Source organism: Cryptomeria japonica, chromosome 9 (genome assembly GCF_030272615.1).
Source record: "Cryptomeria japonica chromosome 9, Sugi_1.0, whole genome shotgun sequence".
In the NCBI taxonomy this organism is placed as follows: domain Eukaryota; kingdom Viridiplantae; phylum Streptophyta; class Pinopsida; order Cupressales; family Cupressaceae; genus Cryptomeria; species Cryptomeria japonica.
This window is the reverse complement of record NC_081413.1, coordinates 581327074-581353086: the sequence shown is the minus strand read 5'-3', so window position 1 is coordinate 581353086 and position 26013 is coordinate 581327074. Positions and strand designations below refer to the sequence as shown.

Genomic DNA, 26013 nt, shown 5'->3' with positions numbered 1-26013 from the left:
GATCAAATTAGCTTCTATTTGATGATGTTATAGTGTCTTTAAGCTTAATTCAATAATGGGTGTATGAAACGAGTTTTAAATCGTTAAAAATCTCTAAATTTCAAGGGTTTTCTTCTTTTGCCAAGTCATTGTCGAGTCCAAGCCGAGTCACAAGCTGAGTCAGCCTTGTCGAGTCAGAGCCGAGTCCGAGTCTAGGAACTTTGTACTCAATAGATCATGAAATCTCATCATGTATATGAACCTATATTCAAGTCCCTCAAATTGAATGAATGTACATCTATCTTCAATAACATCATCATTAAACTACAAATTAATGTTTATAATAGTGTTTTTATTAGTGCAAGCATGTGTAAGTATACAATAGTTCATCGCGCCATTATGCGTGTAAATTCCCTCAATAAGGTGATCAATGATATCACATCCTTTATTAAAACATATCCTAAGATGACATCGTATAAGAATTTAGATTCTAGTTATTTTTTCTATATATTTGCACACATTAGTTTAGTATCATCAATCATATGAGTTGATTCATCATACTATATTTCATAGCCCAAATCTACCTCTTGATGCATGTCATGAGCTAGATGTTTACATATCTCAATTTCTTCACTATACCTTGCACTTGGATTAGCTCGCCTATAAACTCTTAGAATACAAATTATGGTCACAAGCTAGTTACCCATTTTATTTTTCCTAATATAGTGTATATCTTCATTTTATACCTTGCATGCTTCATCTACATATGCCATTTCTCCATTTCCCCTAAGACAACCAGCCATTATCTCTATCTTTTGAAAACATAATTATTTTTTGTATATTCTTCATATTCTTCGTCTTCAATTAAGACTTTACCATTATCATATTAAATGTAGGCTCTCTCAAGACTTGAATACTTCCATGGTATTTTGCTTATAGCTACATAATTGCCTTTGTCAAGAGAACTACCTTCATTGCCCATTTCTAGACTTTTTACAAGTATCGACACTTATATGAGCAACACTTTCATCATGGTTCATGTATAATTTAAACTTGTGTGGTTCATGGAACTTTCTTTTATCTTTTGTATGTTGCATTTTATGTTTCCCTTTTGGCTTTTAGGAGGATGTAAAGTTAAAAAGTGATTGGAAACATTGATCCTTATTGTGTTGACAAAAAACATAGTCTCTACAAGGGTTCTGACCCTTAATACAATAGCCCAAAAGCAGTAAGAGAGAAAACAAAATAGGGGAGAAATCCCTAAAAAAACACGATCAGACAAGCCAAAAGAAAAAAACTTTGTCAAACTAGCAACAACTCAGAATCCTATAGAAGGAAGGGGAGAAACATACGAACCTTGACAAGGAGGGGTTTGGGGGAGGGGAGAAGACTTCCCCTTTCACCTGTGACAAACCACAATCCATGGAATACTATCATTGGGACCATCAAAAGAAAGATCAAGCAGGGAGGACCTCATCGGAGCAAAATCAGAGACACCAGCAGAGTGTTGTTGTAGAATAGCTCAGCAGACTGTTGCAAAGGAATGACATCAGGAGCAGATTTGATAGAAGTATAACAAAGTTGCAAAACAAGAGCAACAGGAGTTGATTCCATAGGGATGGCAACAATGGCATCGAAAGTAACATAAGAGTAGTAAGAGGCACAACTACATCCTGGGAGGAGGTCTCATCCTCGTGAGAGGAGTCAACAAAGTCAGAAGCATAGATGGTCAAGTGATCAGTTGTAGAATCCTTCCACCAAGTAGCACCACCTTTGTGACATGGAAGAGATCAATCCAAAGCTAAATGACCCATAGAGAAGCATTTCTGGCAACAAAAGGGGAGGCCCTCATATTCTAGTGGTTGAATACAAGGCCTATCCCCAACCATAAGAATCACATCCCCAGGGAGAGGTGAGGAGATGTCAATATCAATTAAAATACGAGGAAAGGTGGAGTGGCCCATGGAAGACGTGGCATCATCAATCTTCAAGAATCTTCCTATAAAGTTACTAATGGCTTTGTAGCAAGAATGCTCCCAGAAATTAAGAGGAAGGTTTACAAGGTGAACCCAAACTGAACGCACATTAAGTAGTTCAGTAAGAGGGTTAAAAGAGGTTGTCCAGGGCTTAACAAAGAGGAAGTGAACTCTCCAAGCCCACAACTTACCCAAAATCAAGTCACGATCAAACGAAGAAGCAAAGGAAGTAATGAAAAATCCTTTAGCACAAGGAAAAAGCTCAATACTATGAGCAACCAGAGGCTTCCATGAGTCACTCACCCAACAACGAAGGTCTGGTAATGAAGGCCAAAGCCCAGAGAATCTACACACCAAAGCACAATGTTGATAGAACCCAATGGTGTCCACAACATCCTGTCCATAAACTACCATAGGGGAGGACTTGGCACAGGGAAGAGGAAAAACCCCCTTGGGGGGCTGGGTAGCAAATCTGACCACACCACATGAGAAAAGTTGCACTTACCAGCAAAAGAAGGTGGTCTAGGTTGGACATTGGCGCCCATAGCAGGGCCACCATCGGTAATAACATCACCAAACAAAGAAGCAGCACCATTAACTCGAGCATCCACAGCAGCAACAACCCTAGGAAGGGCATCCATGGGGGGAAGGGCACGAAACACCCATGCAGCTAGGGCAGAAGGACATCCACCAAGCGCGAAGGGTGTGGATGCAGGAGGAACAGCGAACGGAGCCTGTGAAGAAGGAGCAATGTTCAAGATTGAGCGGGCAGGAGCAACACCCGAGCGAGGAGGGTGGGGGCTAAACCACCCAACGCAGAGGCCAAGGCTCGAAGGGAAGTTGCAAACAAAGCAATGGCTTTCAAAATCTTTTGGGTCGTTGACCATCGCAGTAGCAGCAAGCTTCTTGTTTAGACAAATTGTGTTAAGAGCAATTTTTCTATTGTATTGTTAAAGTAGATTACTCATGATATGAAGTTTTGTTTAGTCTCTTTATGTTGTTCTTTTTTGTATTTTTTATTAATCCATGTTTGTTGTGCTCCTCCTTCATGTCTTGTATTATCTTACATCCTCTTTTGTTTTGGCATTTTTGCTTGACCCATTTTGCAATCATCCTTTCTTGTGTTTCCCTTTTGTATTATATCATTGTGGTGTTTCCATTCTCATTTCATCTTCTATTTATGTCTTGTGTGTTATCCAATGCTTCATGAAGGTTCAAGACAGGGGGATAGGTTTCGAGGACGAAGAGACAAGGAGCCTAAGTTTGGGGATGGTAGGGGGACGGCGGTGGGGTGATGGCAGAGGGGTGGGGGGAAGTGTTGATTTACATATAGTCCTTGAAAAACTAGTTATGAAAAGATGTATAAGAATTACATGTCAAATGAAACTTTGGCAAATTAGTTAAATAGAAAAATCACTCAATCTATCTCTTTTCACTCCTTGAATCAAGACTCGAACTCGGCAAGGGTGACAAAACTCATGGAATATGAAATCCATGACATCAAATGTTCCAAACAAATATCAAAACAATAACTAAGAGCTTGCATCCCTCGTATGAACACATCTAAGGTAAGTCCCACTAACTAGTGGGGATTTAGGAGCGAAGATGCTAATGGGTTTGAGGGGTAGCAATGATAAGCTGCACAAGGTGTTAGATGTGAGAAAAACCCAACGATAGGAGTGCCCCATGGGCCAGAAGTCGGATTCTAGGGGCTATGCCCCGAAAAAAATTTGAAGTATGTTTTTTTATAAAAAAAATTGTTTTTGTGACGTCCCAAAATAGGAGTCTTGGAGACCCCAAGATGTCTCCAATTCTCCTTGGCACACCGGTGGTGGTGGCGGGATGGCGGGGGAAGCCATGTCCCCATCTCCCCATCCCGAAGACATCCCCATCTCATAGACATGAACCTGGGGGGGAGGGAACGCGTCCCCGTGGAACACTAGTGTTATCATGTTTTTCATACTTTACTTTTATACATGATCCGCGTTATATTTCCCCACTTGGGTGCATCCACTTATGTTACTTGTCTTGTTCCCCTTTGGTAATGTTTTACTCATATAATTACAAGTTCATTTATTTATACGATTTTATCATATAATGACCACATTTTCACATTTTCTATGATATATGTTTATGATTTTCATGCTTAAGTCTTGTGATATCATATATTTATGCTTACATATTTGTATGATATTTATCTATAATCACTCTTATATGGCAAGTGCTTATGTTGATAGTCTTAATGTATTTTACATGTATATACGCTTACATGTTTCTATCTAACACTTTGTTGGTATTACTTCTACATTGTCACCAATATTGACATGCATCTTCTTTCCCCTTCTTACACGTGTTCGCATAATTGCATCCTATGAGCTTACCCCTATTTCTTGTCACACAACAATACACATGACATTGTTAAATGATTCTTGTGATTATGGGATTCTCTTTTACAAATTACTTTTCCTTGTCACCTCCAATTCATTGCATTGTTCATATGCAAAAATTGGGGGACAATGTTGAGCATTTAACATTTGTTGTGATGGCTTCTTTATTGCCCTATACACTTCCATGTTCATTATGATGCCTCCTTGCTAATCCTATAGTGTCAAGCTTCTTGTTGATCATTTTATTTTGATGATGATTTCTTCAAAATCATATACAACTTCATGCTTTTGGCTCCTTCATGGCCTCTCTCTACTTCACTTTTTGGTTGTTGGCATAGTGAATTATTGGTTTATGACTATCTTAAATTTTTATTTGTCACTTTTGAAATCCTATGTCTTCAAGTACAAAGGTGGAGCCTTCATTACAAGGAGCACACCCAATTCTCTAACTATATATCCTTTTGATGATTGAATTTTATTAAATTTCATGTTGATTACTTTTTTTTATATGCATGATTAATAGCAATTCACATGCAAGTCAAAGTAAGGGCGTAATGAAGGGTTAAATTGTACATATTTGTTCATTTCCCCATTTATTTTGAAATTTGATTTGTTTGTCCCAAATGTAGTGACTAGCATACAAGTAGCAATTTTTACATAAACTTTGGCAATTAAATTAGAGCCTTAACATAACTCTATAGATCCAAAGACTCAAATTTGATTTATGAATTCCTCATTCCCTATCTTGGATTAAATCCACAATTGTGGTTTTAAAACTTTGTTTAGAATCAAAACCAAAACTATAATTTTTACCCCCAGATTTTTTAAAATGGACTGAGTTAATTCTAACTAATTATTATTTGCCACTATGAGCACAAAATAATCAAATTTGCATGCTAAGTTGTTTAAAAAGATAAGCTCTAATTCAATTGTACACCTATCATATAATTACAATGTCACTGCATTATTTGAGCATAAATCAAGACAAATAAGGCATAGTACAATGTTGCTCGACTTGTATTTGAACTTGTTCAAATTGTTAACTTAAGTCCCAAGTGCTTAATTAAGACAACTCTAAACACAACAAACTCTTTAATAAAGATATTGCTTAGTCCATGTCTCTCAAAGGTGAACAAGTTTATTGAGATAAGCTACACACGCATGATGAACTAGAGCAACATATGTACCAATTGGTAATTTTGTTATTATGCTACAACTTTGAATCTGATAACATGTGAAATTGAATCACTAAGCACAATTTGCAATAGAATATCTTTACATCACAAGTGAAATCTATATAATTACACCTTCATCAATTTTAAAAAACATATCAAATATGACGGTCTCAACCTACATATCCGAACTCCTTTTATTATTACTTGTTTGCATTTAATTAATTTGTATGAGGGGTAATTGTATTTCCTTGCATCTATCTAATATTTCAGGAATGGGCAGTAGTAATTTATCCAAGCAAATACTCGAAAACCCCATTGGTTATATTATCTCTATGCAAGAAGAGTGGTCATTACAAATCCCAACACTAGCTGAATCTTATGACAAAACCCCATTCACTAAAATGTCCAAATCCCAAACATATTCCACCATAGGAATTCAATTAATGAAGCAGCTATCTATAATGTGATATATTTCATGGTTAAAACAATTATCTTTCTTGGATCTTCGTCACAACCAAATGTACTTTCATTTCGATAATAATTTGGATGAAATTATTAAACAATTTCATCATATCAACAATTTTTTACACACTACTATAAAGTTATCTTTCGGCCTTTTAAGGTGTTGGGATGATCCCTTTTCTTTTCTGTTTTCCTTTCGGTGCGGGGCAAATCCCATATCATGTGCGAGTCCAAGAACAAACTTGTCTCATTGAAATCCAATAAAGAAGTGGAACTTATAGAGCTCGGAACGATACATGATACTAGATTCAAACATGATCGAAAAAGGATGTTAAAGATATATGCCCTTGGGTGTTTAATTCTTCAACTCAGACAACTGAGGCATTCAAAGTGGTGAGAATCGAACCTCACAAATCTGTACAACTTTGCATTAGATTGTGTCATAGCTTACAGTTAATCATCGTTTCCTTCTGCTGTACTTTTCTACCATTTTACGATCCTAGGGCATTACTAGATTGTTAAAACCAGACTGTCAGTCTTACATTTGTAAATCTAAAATCTAAAATCTAAATAAGTATGGCTTTAGAAACACCTATTTACATGTGCTTCAAAAGCCATGGTACATTATACATCATCATTGTCATAGTCATCTTCATCTTCATCAATAGTTCTACTGAAATGCATTTTAAGTTGCAAGGGTTGCATAGTTACATCATCTCCATCTGAATGAGATGAACTAAGATATTGTTCTTCCTGTTTATCATTCCGTTGCATCATTGCAATATCCCCATTTTCATCTAAATCCAAATTGAGATCAAAACCTCTTGCAAATATGGTGCTATCCGAACCCACATTTTCTTTGGATTCATGTGCCTCGGCATTATTTTCTATACGCTCTTCTGAGGTTCTAACCTGTGTATCACTATGTTCTGGAGATAAATCTAGGTCCTCTTCAAATTTCTCTTCTACAGTAACAGCTTTTGTACTTGATTTACCGCCTCTTGCCCCTCTGCCCCTGCCTCTGCCTCTGCCTCTACCCCTTCCTCTCCCACGTCCTCTACAACTACCCACCTGAAAGAACACAAAAGGGTTAATAATTACAGCCATAGAACACGGATGACCGGTTCACCGTTGACATTTATTCCTTACCATTTTAGGCCTCTTAAGTTCATCGTCACTTTCATTATCCTCCTCATGAGCTTTTCTGTAGCAACAAAGTGCCATATGTTAAGTTACAAATGATTAAAAGTTCATGAAGTAACCCTATTTCCAATCTATTGAAATTTGTAATTCCTCTCCAAACTTGATAACACTAAAAGGTAACAATTAAAAACTTATTCTTCATTAAAAACTGCAATTGTTGCCCTTTCAAATCATTTATGCTTTCATCTGTAATTAAATAAAGCAGGATCTAGAAATACCTCCTCCTAGCACCATGCCTGTCTCCACCAGTAGCATGAGAAGTACCCATGTCCGGGACCTTGCTTACTATTTCTTGTAGGAAGTCAAAAACATTAAACTTTTGAATACATTGTTTCCTGAAGGACGAAAAAATAACAAATTCAAAAATGTTTTAATAGCTAAAAAAATAATTAACTACCATGTTTAGCAGTTAAGCATGTGATTAGACCGACCTATCATAAAGAACAGAAATTGATTGCTTATCAAGAGTGTTTGCATTGATCATTTAAGGTTATTTCCAAAATAAACAGTTTGTGTTCCGTATCCCATAATATCTATTCCTGATGATAATCAACTATTAATTTGATAACTTTATTTTAAGTATAAAATGGTCATGTTAAACCATTTAACTAAAGGCCTTGTGGAACTCCCAGAAGCATTCATAACAAATTCACACCTACGCATTTTGAGTGCCAAAACTGAATTCACGGTTTTAAAGTTAGAACTTGGAAGAGATTCTCAAAATAAGGATCATTAACGAGACTAAAAACGCTCATTATGGACTTATAGCCCAAATAAAAAAAGAAATCAAAGAACTAAATATGCCCTTAAATGAAGAAAGTTAACATCCAAGGAAAAGGATTCGTTTAAAATAGCAAGAGAATCTGATACTGATTGGAAATGCTACATTTGTATTTGCAAAGAAAATGCGTACACATCTATAGATGTCTATAAACAATCTACAGATATTGATACAAGATCTACAGCAATATGTCAGAGGCAGGTTAGTAACTTTTCTCTTTTAATGGGTGCTTCCCTCTTTTTGCACATATTTTAGAGTGGAAAGCATGCTGTGACTGGCTAATTAAAAATATGGGCATTTTGTGTTTAACATATAATATAAATTTAAACAAGAAATACTATGATACAATGAGAATTTCTATTGGCTGAGGTTTTTTGAGTCAACTGTATTTGTAAATTTTTGTCCAACATTTTGGTTCCTCCTCCTAGTATCCGAACTTAAGAGAACAATCTGAAACATTGGACAAAATTTTACAGATACAATTGACTCCCAAAACCATAGGCATGATGTGTGTTGCTTGCCAGTGGTTCATCACCCGGAGAGGTAGATCGTACTAATAAGTTACTGGTTCATCAGCCAGAAGCCCTAGATCTGGGTCTGATCCCAACCCAGTTCAGATTCTCGCTCGGTGTGGCTGGGGGAGTGAATTGGAAATAGTGAAACCCTGTGGGTTCATCCCCAACAAATCCAGACAAACCCAGAACGAATTATGATGCATTTATTTTAACATTGCCGGGGGATTTTTAATCATTTTGGTTCTGTTTTACCACAATCTGTAGCAGTAATTCATGTTTACAAGAGATTCAAAAACTGAAAAATGTGTATCTGTAAAATGTGTGGTGAAGATGCATTCCATTACATTACATATATGTGTTTTTCAGATACACCATATACAAAACGTGTTGGGTTACAGATGTGATTCTGGCCCAACAAATCATGATCAATACATTACAGTACAGAAATCTGCGAAAAGTGTATCTATTTGCCATGATAAAAGAACTAAAAGAGCGTATGTTGCAGATATATTGCACCGTTTTTAGTTCAGTATTTTAAATATGATATGATAAGTTCATTTAGTTTATAACTTTAATATGATATTTTTATTAATACTTGGAATATATGTTTAATAATAAAATATTTTAAATTTAATATATTAATTAAATTTTACTATTTTTAGGTTTAATATAATATGTTTATATATTTTTAAATTTTAATGTTTTGGTTTAATATATGTTTAAAATTATTTCATTCCATGTAATATATATACATATTTATAACCTAAAAGCAAGAATCAAAGCCCATATATATAATTTTAAATTTAATATATATTATATTAAATTTTACTATTTATACGTTTAATATAATATATTTATATAATCCAAAAACCAAACCGGTGAACCTGAACCCAAACCAGTACCAAGATCGGTAGCTTATGGAAAAATAGGGTAGGCTGACAAGAGCGCATCAAATTATAAGCCTGGGTAAACGCATTTCCAACCTAAACAATGTAAAATAATGACAGGTACCCTCTTAGAAGTGATGAAAAATAGACCACAACAGATGGTAAATGGTCAAGAAATCCATCCACGTTAATCCAAAAAAATAATTGATCTCCAAATCTGATAACAAACAGGAAAGTTTTGTCCTGGTCCAATCGAGTGAGGCTTGATATCTGACAAGACAAGCATACCCTAAAGGTAGTACTTCTTAAGGGCACATAACAGCTTTAATTTATCATTATAATCCAAGCTCTGATTGGATCTACAAACTGATATAGATTGTACACGAAGGCTTGTAGTTCAAAATCTGACAACCTTATGGCTCTCTAAATAGCCAATGCTGCCATGGAACGAGGTCTTAAGAAAATACGAGCTAAATATACAGCCCTCTAAAAAAAACTGCTGCATTTTTCTAGTCAACAGCATGCAGAAAGCACTTCAAATAAAAAATGTAAAGACCACAAATGGAAAAACCAGATGCTAAGTATCTCGTCTGCTAAAAGAGGTCACAACTATCCTATACAGGAGGTGGCAGCAATTTGGAAAGTCCGGGCTGATTCATTTCTGGCTGAGGACATGGTTCTAACCAACTCAATGGAAGTTGAAGAGCTTCGAGCATTGGATAGCCATCTGATATTAGCAGGCAATGCAGAGGTCCAAGTGGGTACTAGGGCTGTGGGTGTGCTTTTCTTTAGATGTTTCTACTGTTTTCTCTTCTTCTGGTATGGTAGTTTGATCCTCCTGGGAGTTTTTCCTGGTTTTGTTATCCTCTTTTGGCTTCTCATTGGGAGTTTCGATGTTAATGCTTTTGGATAATGTGAGGAGTTGGTCTAACCCTTGGCTATTCTTAGATGCTTTTGGTGGTAGCATTTTACTATTCAGTCTTTAGTCTTTTACTTCAGCTGGTAAACGCATTAGAATACTGCAGCACTTTGGTTTTTCTCTGAGGGAGGGAAGCCCAACAAAATACCCATTAATTAATCCAAATGAATATCAGATACTGGTTTTTCGATGCCCATAAAACGGATAGTCTTCACGACACCAATTATTTGGACCCGAGCATTCACAATTCGCCATGGTTCCAGCCCACTTATTTGTAAACATGCAACAAAAAAAAGCATTAAAAATATATAGTAGAAATATTGAATATGGAAGACTTACAGATGAGATGCAGTTATTGTTTTGGCTCCCCTCTCTAGAGTTACATCAGATGTTTTGTCACAGAGAGACTGTAAAAATAGCTCCGTAGCTTTTGCTGCAAAACAAAGAGTTAGAAGGGGAAAGGTTTATACTTTATATCACTTGAGCTAATTCTTTTCAGTATGTATACAGAGCACTCAATGTAGGTCTTAGACTACACTTATAAACCAGTATTAAAAGTTTTAATGTCACAGATTACTTGAAAAAATTACTCTGCGTGACCCAGATGGAAGTTAGAAAGGAAAAACTGAATACAAAAACCAACTAGGTAATTGTTACAAAGCAACTTTGAAAATATAGCATTTATACCTCAAAATTACATATTATTTTAGGTAAAGGTATGCAATCTGAAGGAAACAAATCAAACATATTTGATATTTAAAATGACAGAACATTAGGTATTAGTTACTCACATACTAGAAGGGGCACAGCCAGAGCAATCTTTCCAACCTCTTCATCCGTTTGCATTATCTTTTTAATCCTAGCCTGCATTCACAAAAGAGATTCTTGAGAAAAGTCTGACACCAGCAACAAATATCCTTTAGAGAAAAGTAGCTCTCGTATGCTACATATATCAGAAGCATCCTATCGAATATTATTAAATTTATATGAGCAACCTAAAGATCTGCACAAAAAGTTTATAAGAAAAACTTCAAGAACATTAAAAATCATTTTGATGCTGAGAATGCAAGTGTTTTATTTGATATCATACACACCCAAGAATCTAATATATATATTTGATGGATCATTCTTCTCTGTTGAAATTCTACTAAGTGAATTGTTCAATATATAATATCTCAATATGTTGACAGCATAAGGAATAAGGGACAAATCATACAAATGCCACACAAATAAGGATAGGATATCCTCTTTTTACGGGCATGGTGTAGTAATTGCTTGATGTTTGGCTGTGCTACATTTTCAAATTTCCCAAATTAGTAGAGCATTCTCGAGTTTGTCTTAAGGATAAGGCTTCAGATACTCCAAACTAACTTCGATACTGAAACTAATAAGATCCATATATTTCTTACCCTTTGGTAGATACTATTTCCTTCATACTGTTTTCCAAAGCAATTATAAACAGATAAAAAAAGCAACTATTTAATGGTTGAACACTTCAGATAGCTAGCATACATCACTAATCGTGAGGAAGTGATGAAAGAAGAGGAATCAAAGGATTTTTTAAGGTGAAAAAAAAGAGATGACAAGGTTGCTTGCAAAAGTTGAGGTTGCCATTTCTGAGCTTGGGAATGGTAAGATAAGAACAGGGAAGAAGATGCCATCATCAGTTGCTATCAAAACTCTCAAGCTATAGTCTCTAACCACCCTCCTTCCACCAAGAATGTAGGCCCTATCAGCACAATGAAACTCCTTCTCGATGGCACACCTAATTAGAAATTGATCAAGCTCAGCTTTGACATTCCTCAGAAGGCAATCTGAGAAATGTCAAAGCAGGCACTCATATGAAATTATAAAAATAATTTGTGGGGCTACTCATTAAGAAATGCTCGAGACATAAAGCTGGACCTACATCTCGGCCACAGAAATGTCTTCGTAATCGTCAGATCATAATTAGGCAGTGAAGAAAGAGCTATTCACAAGTACTCACTTTACCCTTCCTATTTGTGCTAGAAAATCCCCATTCTCCACTCACTCTGCATTGTTATAGTTCTTATTTCAGTCTCTCATAGGATCCAGAGTAAGGAATTTAAGATGAGGCTGAGGAAGTGGTCACACATCTCATAGAAGCAACAAAAGGAGCAATTCAGTCAAACATGGCAAAGCAATATCCAATCATAGAATTCTGAGATCTCTATTTAATGACATGATAAAATCAATTATTGGTCCTCCAGATATAAATATAAGGAAAAGGTAGAGAACCAAAATCCCTTAAAGGAGAATTTGGAGCTTAACTAAACATCACAGTTCCAGATGAAGTGCTGGAACGGTATTCTTCTCAAATTTACGAAAGAAGTTGGTACTAGTAGAAATAAAAGACTGTCGGACTCTGAAGCAAGATGTGTAAAACTAGAATAGGATATGTTAGGTATCTCAAGGTCCGTCACACCTATCCGTTGACTTATGTGCAGGCTTTGAGGCTCTTGATCGATTGCAGAGAACTTGACCAAGTAAACTAATGAGTAGTACATTAGCCTCTGTTCACCAACTTTTGGTCCTACAATTGAGATGCCTTGTTTGTAGAAAAGAGCAAAGGAAGTGAAAAAGAAGCCAACTGAGCACTTCCAAAATACCACCACAAGGGGCAAGTAGACACATCAACTGAATCAGAGCATTCAAGGAATAATGGTGCAACTTCTTCTCCTTGGATATAGAATTATATCTGTCTAGTATGGGAGAAACTGTCCCCCATAACCAGGTAGCAACTCAAAGGAATTCAATGAGCATATTTGGGGACCTCTGAGAATGAATGACACAAAAGTGTGGCAGATCAGGATTGAAACAAAAAGGGCTTGAAGCCTCAAACCCAACTCACAGATTAAAAAGTTCTCAATGCCTACCAACTGGAAGTGCTGAGACAAACTCTACTGCAACGTAGGCTATAGTTGAAGATTCTGCAAGCAGCTGCTCAAAGAGACTATGCATGCCAATGGGCATCACACTGCTGCCTGGACATTGAAGAGAAGGTTCAGGTGTATGGCCACACCATTTCATTTCATCCCTGTTAATCATTCTTCAACTGATTTTGCTTTTTGGGTTGTTGGTTGTCATGGGTTTCTGTTAACCCCCATAGAGGTTGAACATGATCTAATCTGTACACATGGCTGTACATGCACAAACCCTATAATTGCAGCCTTGTATCAAATGTGTCATTCAGAAGACTTCGTAAAGCTTCCATTGGTCTCCATAGAAATTAAAAGCATATGAATTTCTTGACATGCACAGTGTTACACAATCAATAAAGATAACATGTGGGGGATTTTTCATCAATGATTATTTACTTAATTTCTCTATTATGATAACGAAGGTAGTATGGTAGCAATAATGAGGATGCAAAAGAATCAGAGAGGAATTCAAGAGTTTTGAGGACTGCTAATGGTTTAAGTTAGAAGATAATTTTAGATAAAGGGAATTCAGAATCCTAATTAATCTAATAGGTTCAAAGGTAATAAGAAAACAAGCTTGCAATATAAGAGAAGATCTGCAAATGTTGTAGATTTACTAACAAGTTAAATAAGTTTGGTGTTGAGAAATGAAAAATAAACAATGAAAACCCTTTCAGCTTAAATAAGAAAGATGACAGAGGATCAAACTGATCACTTCAGAAGAAATTTATAATGGGACCCTTAGGGTTCAGATTGGTCACTTAAGAACAAATTCGCATTAGGACCAGTAAAGTTCAGGTGCAACATATATTGGAGATAAGATAAAAGAAAACTAATTCAATCTTTTCCCTCTGCCTTTATTGCAAACAACAGATGCAGATCAGGCAGTGTAATTTTGGTCTGTCTGCAATTTTATTTTAGTACAGATAAATCAAATGGCAAGTTTATGTTGGGGATTTTTGGTGTGGTTGGAGAAGAGCTTAAATTTCCCAATAGTGAATTTGATAAAGGAGCAAATTGAAAGTTGTCATTAGATAATCCAAGCCACTTGAGACAATCTGATAACTGCGACTAATTGAGGGAAAAGAATAGTCACCAAAGGGATACAAAAGAGAGCATGACAAAGCATTAGTGCATCCAAAAGTATTAGAGAACAGGTAAAAAAGAGTAGAAGTTAAAGATAGGGCAAAACATCCATTTTCCATAAAAAGTAAGAGAAGATAAGCATGATGCAGCAGTCACTGGAGAGTATGCAAATGTTTGTGAGTAGAAGTTAAAGATAGGGCAAAACATCCCTTTTCCATAAAAAGTAAGAGAAGATAAGCATGATGCAGCAGTCACTGGAGAGTATGCAAATGTTTGTGAGTTGGCAAAGACACTGAAAACAGTATTTGGAAAAAGATAAAAGATATTTCTTAAAACAAGAATTAATGGCAACCTTGAACAGGACAGGCCATGGTATGGTGATTAGACAGACCAAAGCTGTGATAATGACAACACTCCAAGCCTCTCTTTGCATGATGATTGCAATAATGCAAGGCCAAAAATATAAGAGTCTGAGATATATACATAATCAAAATTCAGTAGAATAGATACCCATCAGACAAGGCTTTCTAACCATACAATACCTGGTATCAGTGGCTTGGTAGAACCCTCTTGGGGAGCATGACTAACACACTTTTAAATTTTTATCAACTAAAAGTTAAGAAAACTTTCAAATATACCAAATCTCAATATGAAAGATTGATTTGCAATTTTGCAGTATGAGAGTTGCAATACGAAAATATTTGAACTCAATCCTATAAAGGATTGCTTGTCACTGATCAGTTAGAAAAATTGCAATTAATCAGTTCTTTTGATAGGACAGAAAAAATTGAATATCATCATAAAATCTTCCTCAAATCATTAGCAATAGCGATTCACCAGTGACAAACACATAAAGAACCTGAAAGTAGTTAAATAGCATTTTTGCAGGAGAACGAAACTGAGAATCTGCCTCCAGTTTTGCTCAAGCAGACAGTTGCCAATTAGGCACAGCTCGGAGAAGGAAGAAATGGTATCAGTCAAGTGACAAGTTATGAATCTAGAGCAGGGTTTCAATAATCGTAGAGAAGCCAGCCTAGAAGAAATCTGGAATTTAAACAGAGATGCAAAAAGTATTTAAAAACACAATGTCAGTATCAACAATCAACAAGTCAGAGAGCTTCCAAGCTGAATTGAACCAACCAGACCTGGTGAAAAAATCACAATACAGTGTCAGGAATAGAATGTTTGTTTTAACAATACAAGGCAAAAGAAAAGTCGAAGGGTTTCATGGATAGTGCTGCTCCTTTACTTTTTGATAAGGTTGTGGTGCTTTGGTGTTTACTGATATGCCCAAGTTATGGGGCAAAATTTCAAGATCCATAACAATTTTATTAGGGTCCATCAGTCTCTCATATGGGATGTTACAATTTGAAACAAAAATGAAATAAAAATAACCAAAATCTAGCAGGCATAAGATATACGAAGAAAAAGTGTACAGGGTAGTTACACCACTATTAAAAATATCTGAACAAAAGGAGAAAAAAGAAAAGGTGAAGAAAAGAAAAACTTTATGTACAACAATGCATGTTTGATACACCGCTGTTTGAAAAATATAATTCAAAGAGAAAAGGTTAAAAAAGAACACATCTTTGTAAGAGAAAATTCATTTTCAAACTTAATACTTAAAAAGTATGGACCCTCGCAAACAATAATCTAAATCAACTTTCTATACCTGTAAACATTAATTGAAAGTAAATCAATTTAATACTTTCTGAGTAAGGCCTTAACTAAAACCTCAATCTTATTAACCTTCCCATATATATTTTACACTAAATTGTATAAATTTCCTCCCAGAAACTTGAATACGTTTCAAATTTAACACCAAATTTGGCTGTGCAAAATATCTGAAAAAATCCTTAAAAATAAATAAAACACTACTATAGATTTTAGTATTTTATACCAAAGTCAATAGATACGAAAAATATCAGGATAAGGTCTCATTATAAATAAAACACTATTCTAGCTTCAGTTCTTAATATCTTATAAATTTTTGGCCAAAACATCTAGAGAAAGCCTTAATAAAAAGATCAACTATAGGCTAAATTCCTCCTTTTCACTTTTCTTTTTTCCACCCCAAAGCAAATGAATTCTTAAAATATATGAAAAAATCTGGATTGAAAACTATTCATTTTACTAGAACGAAAGTTAATTAGAAAGCAAAATCTGAAAACGGCCTCGATTAATACTCTGATCTAGCCTAGCCTTCCAACATCTTTCAGATTTTGCATCAGAGCAATTTACTTAGAAAATATCAAATAAGAGCTCTATTAAAACCCTAATCCGGACTTTCTAAACTCTTCATGCATTTTACCCAGACAAACAATCTCTTAAAAACTTCTCAATACGATCCCTATTTACATCTAATCTACGCTACTTTGCACTATCCTTGAGATTTCACACCAAAACAAACGAATTAGAAAGAAAAAATGACAAACAAACAAAGCCTCGATAAAAACTCTACTCTAGCTTAAATCTTCTAAAACCATTAAGATTTCAAACCAAAACGAACAACTTGACCAAAAAAACCAAACAAGGCCTCGATTAAAAATCCTAAATCTAACGCCTTTTAGATTTCACATCAAAACAAATGAAATTGCAAACATAAATTTGAACATTGGAGAAAAAGAAAACGCAAAGAGGCAAAGCCCATACCGCCGGAATTCGCGTGACTAGCTTCTTCTTCATGGCGAAACTTCTCCTTCATGTAAAAACTATTACAAACACAAATCACTACAATCTCCTCAAGCAGCTTCTCATTTTAATGAAGATCAGCCGTGCGTGAGATTCGAACTCTGGACCTCTCGATATCCCAGAAAACAAAAAAACCGCTATCGGTTGGATAAGACAAACCGGGAACCCTTTCCAGCAACCAGGAAACCGCCTTTAGTGTGTGAATACCGCCTTCGAGGAGAAGTATTACCGCCTAAATCTGTCATTCCAAATTTTTACGCGAAAATCAAGGGATAAATTCCTGTCTTTCATCTTCCGATTTCTCCTGGATTATCGTAACTAGAAATTTAACCGTGATTAGGTTTAGTGTGGTTAGGAGTTTTAGCCTTATCAAGTTTTGTCGTTTGAAGTCGTTTCCTTGTATTTTGCAATGCGTTTTTATTGGCCTAGACAGATTTAATCTTTTTAATTAGTTTTTTTAATGTTTTTTCCATTTAACACGAGATTTTTTTATTATTTTTTTTTTATTTATATTAGGTAAGGAATCATGTATGGGAATTACTAATAAAGATATATTAAATATTTTATTTGAAAAATATCAATATATTATATTAATTGTATAATTAATAATTTTAATATTTAATATATATATCATAGTTGAATGCATTTTCAAGTATTATAATGATTGATTTTAGTAAAAGTTATTTTGAAATGAGTTCTATTTATAAGTATCAATACTATGATGAGCCATTTAATTTAAACATAATGATAATCTTTCTTTTATTGTAATGAGGTGGAGCATTCTATTGATTGTTTCAATTTTTTTTATTTTTTTTGTAAGTGGATATTGTTTCATTAAATTATTAAGTCATTACTAACCAATATTGTATGGAAGTGGTCATCTTTTTACTTTCGTAGCACGACATATGTGTTCTCTTTCATGTGCATATTACATTAATATGTAAAGGTGGGGTGTGACACACAACATTTTTAGGTGTGGCTAGTGGCTCCCATCTTTAGTTATCAAAAATTCATAAATAGCAAAGTTGAAATCTCACCTTTTTATTTCCTTAGAATTATTACTTTTGCTTACTTACCCATGTCTTTTATTTGCTCCCTTTCACATTCATTTTACTACTCTTATCCCCCAACGTATCCCTTAAGCTTCCACATTTCACCCTCCTCACATCATCACCCTTCTTTCATTTCCTATATTCTCTTAACATAAACTTCATTTTCCCTCACCTATGACTTCATGATTTTCTTATTTTGTATGTCTTGCCCCTCTTTTGCATCAAGAAACCACCTAACTCATCTCATTTCATAATACATCATCTACTCAAATAGATTACATGGCTTCATAAATCATAAACCCTAAACTAATGTAATATGCCCTAAGCCTTTATATCTAAACAAATCAAATTAAAGCACTTAATTTGTCGTATCAAATGTTTTTATGAGAAAAGAAAAACCAAGGCAACCACATGAATGAAATATCTCTTCATTAATCATGGGGAGATATGAACAAAGAACAAACAATAAGATAAAAAACTATATGGAATGCTTCTTTTCAAATGTTAATCAATCTTATGATGCATTCAACTCCATTCATTATAATTTTTCATGGTTAATAGGTGCAAACAAACAATTGAAATCATTGTTGATGCCCTCATCCACTAATAGTTAATTCATTGTCTTATTTCCATTTACAAGGAATATGGCTATGGAGGTGGTGGATGGATTACCACTTCTCTCCCTACTAACCCACATAAAAGGGCATGTTCACTTGATCAAAAAAGTTAGGCCACTGATTGAAACTACTCAATTAAACGTGTGATCCATGTTAAAGCTTGCACCACCAATTAAAAACCCAACCTACTAACAAAAGGAAGGCCCAAACAAGGGGAGAAATCCAACCCTCAAACAAATAAAGAGGAGTACACCAACTCGCCTACTATCCTCTTCAATTGAAAAAATGAGGGAGAGGATTTGTAAATGTCTAGTTTCGTGTATCTAACATCAAGTAAAATTATTTAGGTGATATATGATGGTCCCTGACCATGGCCTCAAAACATTCCACCTTTTACAATACACATTATAGATCATGCAAGACATTAATAATAGCAATTAGGAGAATTAGATTGATCTTGAACTTGTTTAATGCATTTAATATGTATATTATTTGATAGAATTGTATAAAGTTATGCAAATTATTTGTGACAAATATTATACTAGTACTTGCACTCCAACAAGGTGCAATGGTTAAGTTGATAGTCACATATAGTTGGGTAATTTATTTAGAGGGTCGAGAGGTCATAGGAAATGAATATTGCCTTTGTTAGTTTTAATTGTGTGCAATATAAGTAAATTGAATTTGAAACATGAAGATAGTTGAATGTGAACGAATGGAACTTAGTTTGAATCGACAAGTTGTTCAAAATGTTTTTTTGTACAATTTTTTTTAGCAATGTATGAAAAAATTTAACTTAAGAGATTGATTACATTTGGTGTCGATTGTTGAGAGATCTTATATATACCTTGCACAATTGTGAAAAACATACAAAAATTTGTATTGTTAACTTCAAGGATATGTAGGCTTGTTCATTTTGTCTTTTCCTCTAGAATCATTTGGCAATGAAATTAATGTAGCAAACTTGTGTTTCAAATTGAGTACAACATAATAGACACTAAAATGAATTAAGAGATTATTATGAGGGTAGTGAAGCAATTTTCTAATTATAGTACATTCCATGAAATCACAACTCTTTGAAGAATTGTGTCAAATAGTTCACATGCTTTGTTTATCATCCCACTTTTCGCATAGATTTCAAAAGGATATATGCAACCACAACATTTCAGAAAATTCATCTTTTCAATATTATTCTTTGATGGATCTACATACCTTGTTTCAAATCTCTCATATTAGGACAATTTGTCACTTTCTTGACAATGTGGACAAGCTTTTAATAATTGTGGATATTTTTTAAAAAGTAAAGAGTCTATTATCCTTATTGATCAATATTTGGGCTTGTAGAAAGCTTGTAGTATGAAACTTCATTAAAACCTCTCTTTTTCACTATGTGTTGAGCTTTATCAAGCAAATCAAAGAATCAATTTTGAGATCAAACTTTTCAAAAAATTTAATAGATTTTATATTAGTCTAAATATTATCAAATAAGTTTTTTAGGATCATGTTATTGTGGAAGTTGTAGCACATTTGTAAGTCCAATGATTAGGATTTTTTATGGAAAAAGAGGGGCCTTATATTTCAGGTCTTAAGTACTTTTTTTTTAATAATTATATAGTACATAACTTGTCATTTTTTTATCAATTGTTTGTTCTTGGTTTTATAGTTAAGTAAAAGTAATCAAAGATAGTAGATTTTTATAATGTAGTGATTTTTTGACAACCTTGTTTTATTTGGTTCTATCTATAATGGTTTTATTTCTACATAATTTATGTTAAAATAATCGTGAATCGTAGACTGATAAAATGATAATATTTGTAGCATTTTATGTTGATTGGGCTTCCTACTTTCAATGATGTACTAAGTTAATACTAAATTTGTCATGGTAACATATGTTTTTGTAGGTTAAATATATAAGAATTTTCATTTTTAACAAGAAGCTTTACATTTAAATTGAGTAATCATTTATGGCTTAGGCACATTTTTTCAGGATAATATGCATGTTTCACTAAATTAATGTATTGCATTAGTGTGTGTCATGTTTGTCAAAATCCAAAATGTTCAAATTCTAATAAAATCGTAGATCATGTAGTCAAAATCTAAAATCTCAAAATTGTGGTTTTTTTTAAATTTATTCATCAATTTTAAATAATTAATTAGAATGGTTATTTAAATTTAATTTTTAATCATATTTTATTATTATTTGTAATTAATTTTTATTTTTTTAATAATTTTTTATTGCTTAAAAATCTCTTACAAAATTAAAATTAATTCTTATTATTTTTAAAATTAGTTGTTACTAAATATCAATTATAAATAAATTTATTTTTAAAAATTTATTATTTTCTACACTAAATATCAATTATGAATTAAAAAATAATAATTCAAATTATTTTTATTTTTTATAATATTAACTATTAGTAATTTATTGTTAATAATTATCAAAACATAAAAATTAAAAAATAATATTAAAATATTTAAAATTAAAGATTAAAAATAATACTCTCACTCATGAAAGACAAAAAAAAATTGTATCGTAGCTTTTCTTAAATTTATCAAAAAAATTTCTCTTATTTTTAATAATTTTTTATTGCTTAAAAATCTCTTACAAAATTAAAATTAATTCTTATTATTTTTAAAATCAATTGTTACTAAATATCAATTATGAATAAATTTATTTTTAAAAATTAATTATTTTCTACACTAAATATCAATTATGAATTAAAAAATAATAATTTAAATTATTTTTTATTTTTTATAATATTAACTATTAATAATTTATTGTTAATAATGATCAAAACATAAAAAATAAAAAATAAAAAATAATATTAAAATCTTTAAAATTAAAAATTAAAAATAATACTCTCACTCATGGAAGACAAAAAAAATTGTATCATAGCTTTTCTTAAATATATCAAAGGTTTTTCTCTTATTTTTAATAATTTTTTATTGCTTAAAAATCTCTTACAAAATTAAAATTAATTCTTTTTTATTTTTTTTTGTATTAAATATCGAGAGTCCAAAGAAAACTTAGACGTAGAGTTTATACAAAACTAGTGAGCGGGGGGCAGGGCCACTACTGCAAACTGAAGAACCAGAGAAAGGATTATATACAATTATCGCTCTAGCCAAAAAGAGGGGACATAGCAAAATAGTTCAATATTGGAGGATCTCATCCTGATCCTCCAGCCACGTAGTCCAGCCTTGTTCTCCTTCCATCCAGACCACCTTCTTTCTTGCTAGGATCTGGGAGCACATCTCAATCCTGTTGAAGGGGGGAGGCTTGTTGTCCTATAGATCCTTTACCAGCTTCTTCACTACTTTGTCAAAAGAGGTCTAGTTCTCTGCGATTCTAGCCCATTCGTACCCGTTTTGCATCTCATGAACAAACATGGTTGCTCTGCCATCTTTCAAGAATCGCAGTAGCTTGTTTCTCTCAAATCATCACAAAACAGACCTGCACAACAATTTTGTAATGTTTGAGTTTTTTGAAAAACTCAGTACGTTCCCTTGTGATGCCTTGGAACTTCTCCTCATTTCTAATTTTCCAAATAAACCAGAGAATGTAAGAAGATAAGATTTGCCAAACAAGATTAGTATCCTTCTGTAGTCCATGAATAAAACCAGTAACAATAGCAAGAGTAAAAACAGATTCTGCAATAGATATTCCAAACAGAAGCCAAATTTCTCTAGCAAAGGGGCAATCAAAAAATATGTGACGCACGGTCTCAGGTTTTCTGCAGACAAAGCACCGATCATACTCAGCAGATTTATTCCTAACAGGTAGTCTGTCTAAAATGAGTTGCCATCTGAAGCATTGAATTTTAGGGGGATTGGGGGATCGCCAGAGCTTCTCAAAGGTTTTCCGCCAAGTGTGGGGGGTATGGTTAACATACCACAGTTTGTTGATGTGTTCGTACCACAGTTTGTTGATGTGTTTGAACACCGAGAAGTCACTGTTTAGCAGGGTATAGATAGATTTGGCTTTGATTTTAGGGAGGGTGGAACCATCCTTCCATACGAATGAGAGGTGTCTATGGGCATCTACTTGGGTGTTTTTGGGGAGGTTAAAGGGAACGCATGCATTTTTAATCATATTGTATGTCTTTTTATGTGATGCAGGGAGATCATATTTAATGCTAAGAGCCTCCCAGCTAATAAGGTTATCATATTCAAGGATATCCATAATGTACTTGATTCCTTTGTTATGCCAGTGCTTAGCAGAGCAACCTTGGGTTAAGGCAAGGGGTTTGGAGTTGTGATGCAGGTTCCACCATATTGACCTTTCACCGTGTAGGGAGTTGTCAGAGTTGATGCTCGAGTTGTTAATTAGACCACGCACATGCTCCCAGGCTTTCCAGATGGATTTAAACACCCAGGTGCCTTGGACAGACACGGGAAAACTACCAGCTATTAGGTCGCTGAGTGGGAGAGCTTTCCACGTTTTGGCATTTTTAGGAACACCATTTTGAATGTTGTTTCTAATGAGGATTTTCCTGGGTTCTTGTCCTTCCAGTGAGTGAAATATCCATTTGGCAGCAAGGGAGATGCCTTGCAGCCTAAGATCCTTAAGGCCCAGCCCACCAAGTTTTTTATCCAAGTGGCACCAGGTCCATTTGAACACGTGGGCTTTCCTTTTACCCTTCCCATCTGACCAAAGAAATCGTCTGATAGCTCTTTGGATTTCAAAGATTTGGTAGTTGCTAAACATCCATACCGAGGAGTAATAGATACTGTATGAAGATAAGATTTTTTGGCAGACTTGAATCCTGCCAGTAAGGGATAGGACCCTATTGTCCCACTTGTTGAGTTTACTATCTATTTTTTCCCTAACCCAGCCCCACATGTCCTTAAGAGAGGGAGATATCGATAAGGGGATGCCAAGATAACTGACTAGTTTAGTAGGCCCTCCCCACGCATAGCCAAACTGGTGAAGCCAGTCCGGGGGATTATCTTTCCATCCAAGTAGGATGGATTTTGTCTTGGATATCTGGGCTCCGGATGCTCTACGGAAAATGTCAAGTTTTTGATTGAGGGAGTCAATATTATGTCTTGAGAGCTTCAGGAAGAATGAGGTGTCATCAACAAATTGGATGTTAATTAGTTCAGAGTCGTCTGGCAGGGTAATGCCTTGGACACGGGGGGAGAGAGTGTCATCTCTAAGGAGATAATATAGGGCGTCAGAAGCAATGACAAACAGAGCAGGGGCAAGGGGCAGCCCTGCCTTATTGATCTAGACAAGGGAATAGGCTAGGAGAGGGTTCCATTGACATGAACCAGGGTGAATGCATCCTTGAGGAGGATTTGAATATAGTCACAAAACTCGCTAGGAAAGCCAAAGGCTAAGAGCATCATGAGGATGAAGTTCCATTCTACCCTATCATATGCTTTCTCAAAATCGACAAGGAACATGGCAGCGTCTTGGTTTGAGGTTCTGGCCCATTCCATGGATTCCCAACTCGTTACAAGATTCTCCAAGATGTATCTGCCTTTAATGAAGCCTGTTTGGGTGGAGCGGATGAATTTGGGGAGGATCTTCTCAAGGTGGGAGGCTAAGGCTTTGGCCATGATCTTGTAGGAGACGTTAAGGAGGGTAATTGGCCTCCAGTTTTTAATCAGGGCTTTGTCCCCTTCTTTAGGGATAAGTTTAATAATACCCCTATTTATGGATTCCCCCAGGGTGCCAGTGGCAAGGGCTTCATTATAGATATCATAGAGGTCAACAGAGATCCAATCAATGTTAGCTTCGTAGAATTCAACAAGAATCCCATCAGGGCCTAGGGCCTTGTTATTCTTAAGAGTTTTAATGGCATCCTTGATTTCTTGCACGGTTAGCTTAGCTTTGAGGAGGGTGGATTTGTCCTCAGAGATTCTATTAGGAATAATGGTCCTACACCTGGTACGAGCATCTGCCACGGCCTCATTATCCTCAAAGGTAAACAGAGTCTTGTAAAAAACTTCAAAGGCTTCTTTGATGTCATTGATATCTAGAAGTTCCTTATCGTCTATAGTTATTCTATCAATTTTTTCTCTGATCTGCTTTTGTTTGAGTAGTTTAAAGAATATTTTAGAGCCCTTATCACCAAATTGAAGCTAGTGGTTGCGGGCTCTGATGAAGGCACCTCTGATTTTAACCTGCTGGTGCTTTCTGAGGATATCTCTAGCCTCGGCGACCTGCTTTGCCAAGGTAGGGGAGGAAGGTTGAAGTTGAATATCATGCTCTAGGGAGTGGAGTCGAAGAGTAAGAGTTTTTTCTATGAGTCTGAAGTCCTTGGCTTTCTTCTGGCTAATGGTCTAGAGAAGATTCTACCAGGAGGAAATATTCCTCTGCCATCTATTCGTGGGGGATTGGGGGAGATGCAGTTGTGGATTGAAGAGTCTAATTAATTTGATGGCATGCAGGACATCCTCATCTTGCAGCAAGGAGGTATCAAGCAAGAATTTCTTATTGCGAGGGTGGCTAGGGGTGATGGAGTTCCTAATGTTGATAATGGCTAGAATGGGGAAGTGGTCAGACAGGGTAGTTGGTAAGACTGCAACCACATTCCCAAGCTGGTTGGGGGAAAAGGAGAAGTCTTTATTAGCATAGAACCTATCTAACCTAGAGTAGATCTTATTAATGTTTTGCTGAAAATTGCACCAGGTGTGCCATAGGTTGGGGGTATTAGGTTTGGAGTCTTCCAGGGGGTCAAATAGCTGCAGATGTTGTTTGAATCTATCCCAATGAGGCTTTTCTGTGTTTTTCCATTCAAACGAAAGTCCCCCAGCCTTGTCATTCTGGGATTCAGTCATATTAAAATCCCTGACCATGACCCAAGGAATATTTGGGAGGGAAGTTAGCCAATTCCAGAGGGATATTCTTTCCTTATAATCGTTAGATGCATAAATGGAGCATATGCCGAAGCAAGAACCCTTAACCTCAAAGGTAGCCCAGGCTACACTATTACAGGGGGAAGTCCCTTTATCCTTGAGGTACATTGCCCATTTAGGGGCAAGAAGGAGCCCAACTCCTCCTTTACCTCTCTGGTGGTTGGTACAGATTTTGATAGCATCTCGCCAAATGAAGTCAAGCGTTGTGTCGAGGGAGAACCCAAAAGACTTAAGCTCTTGTAACATCAGAAAATCTAAGTTTTTATGCAAGTCCAAAAACCTTTTAATAACAAATTTTCTGTCAGGCGACTCAAGGCCTCGAATGTTCCAGGATATGTATTTCATCAAAGAGGAGGGTTTACGGGGGTCTGGTTGGGAGATCATTGTTGATTGTCAGACTTCTTCTTGTTTTTGGATCCCACAGGCCTACCTTTTTTATTATTAAGGGAGTGCCCTTTCATAGAATCCTCATCA

The 26013-nt window shown here is 35.1% G+C and overlaps 1 protein-coding gene across 2 annotated transcripts; it reads right to left on the bottom strand.

Annotated features, from left to right (window-relative positions):
* Positions 1 to 6370: 6370 nt before the first annotated feature.
* LOC131052908 (uncharacterized) lies at positions 6371 to 17301 on the bottom strand. 2 transcript variants are annotated; one of them, XM_057987550.2, is made up of 6 exons: positions 16965 to 17301; positions 11076 to 11148; positions 10624 to 10717; positions 7401 to 7517; positions 7129 to 7183; positions 6371 to 7050 (listed from the first exon to the last, which is right to left on the bottom strand). In XM_057987550.2, the coding sequence occupies exons 1-6, from the start codon at positions 16995 to 16997 to the stop codon at positions 6604 to 6606; spliced, it is 819 nt and encodes a 272-aa protein (XP_057843533.2). In that variant the 5' UTR covers positions 16998 to 17301; the 3' UTR covers positions 6371 to 6603. The 2 variants fall into 2 exon arrangements, with proteins under 2 accessions (XP_057843533.2, XP_057843534.2); XM_057987551.2 differs by lacking the exons at positions 10624 to 10717; positions 11076 to 11148; positions 16965 to 17301 and adding an exon at positions 7784 to 9017.
* Between the last annotated feature and the right edge of the window lie 8712 nt (positions 17302 to 26013).

What these genes read in the sequence shown, in the direction of transcription:
- LOC131052908 (XM_057987550.2), bottom strand. Translation starts at nt 16,997, where the DNA reads ATGAAGAAGAAGCTAGTCACGCGAATTCCGGCG. An exon ending in ACAATAACTGCATCTCATCT is followed by an intron (nt 7,518 to 10,623) that starts GTAAGTCTTCCA and finishes TTCGTCCTTCAG; the next exon opens with GAAACAATGTATTCAAAAGT. An exon ending in AGGCATGGTGCTAGGAGGAG is followed by an intron (nt 7,184 to 7,400) that starts GTATTTCTAGAT and finishes TTGTTGCTACAG; the next exon opens with AAAAGCTCATGAGGAGGATA.